General features: G+C 35.5%; 1 protein-coding gene across 1 annotated transcript; it reads right to left on the bottom strand.

Annotated features, from left to right (window-relative positions):
* Positions 1-2,710: 2,710 nt before the first annotated feature.
* On the bottom strand, positions 2,711-5,814 carry LOC121412714. The gene is made up of 2 exons (XM_041605488.1): positions 5,487-5,814; positions 2,711-3,669 (listed from the first exon to the last, which is right to left on the bottom strand). The coding sequence occupies exons 1-2, from the start codon at positions 5,747-5,749 to the stop codon at positions 3,036-3,038; spliced, it is 897 nt and encodes a 298-aa protein (XP_041461422.1). The 5' UTR covers positions 5,750-5,814; the 3' UTR covers positions 2,711-3,035.
* Positions 5,815-6,246: the final 432 nt, after the last annotated feature.

Genomic DNA, 6,246 nt, shown 5'->3' with positions numbered 1-6,246 from the left:
TTTTAAGTCTCATGCAACTTTTGAGACTAAATTTGCCACATACGGGTAAAACATCGCGATATGCCATATGACTGTTAACGAGACAATGTCATGCCGAGATGGCTCATTTCTATCACCAGCGGGTAGATTTTTTTTATTCTGATAAGTCTGCTTAATTATTCAGGGTCTAATTTAGTTGCTTAATGGTCTATAGTAATTCATTTTCATAAAACAATGAAAAACAAAGACGAAAAATGAGAAATACATAAGAAATTCTAAAAACAAAGAGAGACATGAGGATAAAATGGACTTTGGCATTTTTTCTTTGCGGAAACCTTTAAATTAAATTACAAAGATGACATCTGGAAAAAGGAATAATATTTTAAATGAAATGGGGTGTTTAATGAAGAAACTTGCATGATTTATTCATAATGAATAAAAAAAAGGGGGATTATGGCCCCCAGCTAGTCCTCCATACATCTCAAATCATAGCCCATTCAAGGGTTAAGAGATTACAAGAGAGGAGGCAAAGCAAGTAGCATGTAGTTTTTGTTTATTTTTTTTTATCTCGATTGAATAAATACAAGATCCGGATGACCAAAGTTCTTTCCTTTTCCAACCCCTTATTCCTCTTCGTATTCTTCTTTTAAACCCCTTTTTTCACTAGCGATCACCCCGGCCCCGAACGCTCTCGTATAGCCAGCGGTATGTATAACCAACTTATGGTTTTAATTAGTTACCCTTTGGCTAAATCAGACGACACTTCCAGAAATGCCAGTTGTCATGGTGAACATCTGATTGCAAAATAACAATTTATCGTACTTTACAAAATAGTGTTGTCCAAAATATAATTCAGGTTCCGACGCTAATAAGCGAATATGCAAGTTTCATCCAAATTCTCTCGAGGCTAAATTCTCCTTACAAAATTTTGTAATATTCCTAAATGTTCTTTTTCAAAGAATTTCACTTAATCCTCAAGTAACGTGGTATATACTTCGCGTCACTAGATATATTCATTTTTTTGACATTTTGTATTATGTATTCTGATAGATATTCGAATTTCAGGCTTGCTGATTGTGTAAATCTGTTTATTTTGAGCCTTGATAATACATCATCATAAATCCGAAAGTCTGCAGGACTACCAATAGGACATTCACATTTAGAGCGAAGAAATGGGACACTGAAAAATACTTTGGAGGAAACTCTAAACTCAAGCATTGCAAGCGAGGCATAGAGAAAACTTAGTGTCACTTTAAAATATCACGGATTTTCCTCATAACGTAATGATCAGTTTTACTGTAAACAAATCAGTGTACTATAATACTGAATCATTAAGGAAAGGTTGCCCGTGACATAAATGCTCGCTGAAGAATCATGGAAGTCGCACGTACACATTCACTATTATTAAAAACATAATCCTTTACAACTATTAGATTAATATAGCCATAACCTCTCAATGGTAAACATTGCCGAATGTTTTTAATGTCAGAACCATGATGTAAAACAGTTTTTTAACTGACCTTGTTTTCTGCCAACATCCACTCTTTACGTGATCTATCTTCATTTAATAGTCTAATGCCATTTCGTCTATCATCACTTCGTCTAATACCACCATTTCGTCTACGAACATTTCGTCTCATTACCAGATGGTCTAATATTAATTTCGTTTACGTCCATTTCGCCCTATTAACACTACAAGTCGAAATAGACCGAACGGTATTCGACAAAATGGCTATTGGACCAACTAGTTATTTGATGAAATGGTGAGTGGTCGAAATGGCAATTAGACCATGTGGTTACTTGACGAATTGATGGTATACCAAATTTAACTCAATTCAAGTAAACATTTCTTTTCTTCACACATCACACAGGTTACCTTCAATTTCATATAAAATAGACAAATCAATAATATAGTGTTATATGACGATAAATGTACACACAATATGTAATTCATGTACATGGAAGAAGACGTAAAACAGAGAAAGCAGCAGGTGCTTGTGTCGGGATACACGCATGCAAATGATAAAAGACGAGTTGATAATTGGACGAAATGGCAGTACACTAATTAAAAATAAACCGTACCTGGACCATTAAAACGATCCCTTCCACCGCCTCTTAAAATCACCCTTGCTGATTATTCTATACATTATTCCAAAATCAATTAACAAATATAGTTCTTGGAACTTACAAAAGAAAAACACTTCGCCATATTCAAGTATCGTCTGTTTTTTTTATTATTTATTGCTGTCCACCGGAGCGTTCAATATCTATACGCTTAATACTTTTGAATATCATCTGTTAGCCAAAATACAGAACTGTGCTTTAACATACAACCTGCATGTAAGACATTGTAAGAATTTACTATTATAGACTACAAAGATGTATCATTTGAATAACTGATAATCAATAGAATATCACCATTAAGAAATGTTCAAAATCAATTTTTAAAGGTGATCTGCGGTTACAAGATTCAAAAATAAGAAAACAGATCTGTTAAGTAAACCTAAGAGTTTCGGAGTACTCTGATACCCCCCCCCCAAAAAAAAAATAAATAAATAAATAAAAGCGAATGTGACCTGAAAGCATAACAATATATGGTAAAACAAATTTAGTTAACAAATTTTAGAGCATGATTCAGTGTCTTTTTTATGTAATTTTTGGTAACATTTTCATTTTTAACAATTAAATCGTGCCCAAAATGCAACATTTAGCCCCCCCCAAAAAAAAAATATCAAAAGAAAATAGGCAAACAATTAAACAAAAATTGCCAACACAAATCATCATATAAATAGTGCATTGCGTAGGACGAGAAACCATGTAGGCCTACATTGGATAATTGGTTTCACCTTTGAATACTATATACATAGGGGATCATCCCATTATCTTTAAAACCATCTTAATGACATCATTGTGATATTTTGGATATACTTTGCTTAGTTTACACATTATAATCCTCATGGGGGACGCTGAAAATTAACAAAGGAAGCAGGAAAACAAATAAATGTTTCTGCACGCGCTAGCTCTCTTAATTTGTACAGAGCAGGAACAATGCATTTTCAAGAGACTTGCATTCTTTCCTTGTACATCTCATGGTAAAATGGATTGGAATACTCCACACATTGGATGACGTCATCTGTCAGCTGATCACGTGGTAATGGTCCCTTTACGGAAGGCGCCATGAAATGTGTGCTGCTGAATGCCGTCTTATACATCACAGAGAACGACCTGAAGAGGTTTTCGCCAGCCGTCACGAAGTTCTCCGGGAACTCGCGACTCGGCGACCACAGCAGAAGGTTATCACTGTAGGGAAATCCAACAGCTTCACAGAATCGTTTCAAGATCCCTTGCGGGTTCCTGGCTAGATCGTAAGCGTCAATGATGATGGGGTTGGGGTCGATATTTTCTTTAACATATTTCCATAACTGATGCTGTTCCTTGTACCACGACATCGGCTGTATTTGTGTTTTATCGTCGCGTATGATGTCGACATCATCTTCATTAAGATTAAACATTCCCAATGCCATCAGTCCTTTCCGGAAAGACGTGTAGACCTTCGTTGGTTCTCTAATAAGGAAAACGTGCTTGAAGCCTTCAGGAAGATACTCTATGATGTAATCGGTAAAGGCCATCTCCTTCATAAAGATAAACCTACTCTTGGTGGTCTCCAAATCTCGTTTTATTTCACAACATCTGAAAAATCATAAAGCATGTGATAATGAGAATCGGACTCCAATTTTCATAAATTGAGAAAACAGAACATGTTGGTCTAGTACGAATCTCTAGGGAGTTTTCGCATTAACTACGGGGAACCTCTCTACAACTGAAGACATCGAATTCTATATTTTGAAAATCCAATCAAAATCACATTGGAGAGCCGAGAGGCTTTAGTCAAAACTTTGTGAACTGGGACAACAGATCATCCAAAGGTTTGCACAAAACGAACAATTGCAAATTAGTTGTCATCCAGGGTCATAAGTCTCAGCAGTCCATTGTGATTGTGTTTGTATTTTCAAAGGAATTTACGCGATGTAAAGAGTTTCCCCGTAGAGATTTTGGAAAGTTCGGATCGACATAAATTTCGAGAGATATGGCACTTCACGTACAAATCCAATGCAAATTTAGTTTCTATCCAAAAATCATAATCGCGTCCTTGTTTTCAACTTTCACAATTGAAAATAATTTCATTGTATGTTATTTGATACCGAAATAATTAGGATAATGATGTGCAACGAAAAGTAAAAATGGTGAAAATGGCCTAATAATGACGATAAAATTATTATAATAATGATACATTAATTGCTTTGCTCACCAATTGCAATACTAATCTAAAGGGCAAAAATCTTGTTTTAAGAGTAAATGAAATTCCCCTTAGCAGCCGCAAACATTAATTACGCTGCTCAGAGTCTCAGCTATCGAAGGCGCATTATAAGACGCCGCAGCCGAGATCTATGACCCGAAATACTGCGGTACTATAGGTTCATTGAACAGAAACCTGAAGACAAAATTTTGTTGTACTGTAGAAACCTCGTCTGATCATCATATAGTTCAGCAGACATAACACCCGAAATAACAGGGTGAATTGGAGAATATTGCATTTGACTTTTAGGAGCTGTCTCTTATTTGATGTTAAAAATGATTGTGATCAGACATCATTACGGGGTGTACTGCTAAGGTCTGAAGGCACTGAAGATGTTTAGAGTGCAATTTCCCTGAAAATGTACGAGCGAGTAAAGCAAACATATAAACGACCCTATACCCTAAAGGAATACCCCGGCTGAAAATATTTACTCTCAAAAAAAAGGAAGCAAAATTCACACAGAAAAGTACTGAAAAGTGTTATCAAAATAGGTTAACAAAATAACGAAGTTATTGAATTTTTATAATTTTTTTCCGATGAAACAATTCTAGGCACGTCTTCGTGAATATTCATTTGGTGGGCTGATATTGTCATATCCCACTTGTTCTCTTGTATTTTATCATACGAAATTAGGTTTATTCCAATTTTTTTCTACCAAGAACTAATACAATGGGATTGACAGCAAAACAAGTGCATTAGGTTTTTTATGGCAGCAACATACTTCGTCATATTAGGCACATCATTTTGCACAAACAGTCATGTATGACAAAAATAAATAATTATGATTTCATGTAATACCATAAGAAAAAAAGGAAAGTAGGGAACTGACATCATCAGCCCACCTAAAGAATTTTCCTGACGACGTGCATATGACTGTTCCCACAAAATATCGCCAAACTTCAAATTTCAATAACTTCTCTATTTGTTATCTGATTGATGAGATTTTCAGCGATTTTGCTTTGTGAATTTTCCTTTATTTATTTAGATACAAATATCTCCAACCTAGAGTATCCCTTAAATCATAATATCTGATCGCTATTTCGATTTTAATTCGCCGTACATAATCTTTTCGCCAAAAATGTCAGCAAGATAGAAAATGGTAACTAAAGAGTTGCATCAGGGCACCCTAATTCCTCAGCGCAATACTCACGAAATTCTTTTTGGTATCAAAGTGCTATTCGTTTCCTTCTTAAACACCTCTACGACTTCGGCGTATACCGCCTCATTCCCTTCCAGTTTCTTTGGCAGGTCACGACCGGTCGCTGATTTGAAAACGCCATTCGCTGTTTTAGAATACGAATAAAGCTCCAGATAAACTTCAATCCCGCCAATGGCACTGATGCATTTTGTAAACACCGTCGACATCGTTCGAGGCACTCCCCACAACGCAACTTTGACTTGCTTGTCCGCCATGATCTTAAAAGTATATGAACACTTTCGATTGGAGAAAATAGATTTTGCATGGATGAATAAATGATTTAGCACGAATTCAGGGATGCATGAATTATCAGCATACATGTAAGGTGGCCTGTATAAATATTTATTCCTTAAAATAAATCATGTTTATGTTCAATGTTCAAATACTTAAAATATAAAACTTTGGACTGTACAATATCATTGTGATGTACATGACTATGCGTTATTTTTTGCTTATCTTTGTGTATCAAACAGTACCCATACAGAATTTTGAAGAAAAATGCCCCCCCCCCTCTTCTCTTTTCATGTTTCTCTATTTCTGTTTTATATCGGATTAATTCCATATATACTTGGAAACCACCTATCAAAAGTTTTGCTCAGATGTATCCATGTTAAAACACCAATACAAACTAAACGAGATCATCACTTTATTTACAAAGACAAACAAGAGAAAGATTGGGACGTTTGGTTAAAGAAGAGGGAGGGGGGGGGTT

Source organism: Lytechinus variegatus, chromosome 4 (assembly GCF_018143015.1).
Source record: "Lytechinus variegatus isolate NC3 chromosome 4, Lvar_3.0, whole genome shotgun sequence".
In the NCBI taxonomy this organism is placed as follows: domain Eukaryota; kingdom Metazoa; phylum Echinodermata; class Echinoidea; order Temnopleuroida; family Toxopneustidae; genus Lytechinus; species Lytechinus variegatus.
Note: the sequence above shows the minus strand (reverse complement) of the source record. Positions and strands in the feature narration are given on the sequence as shown.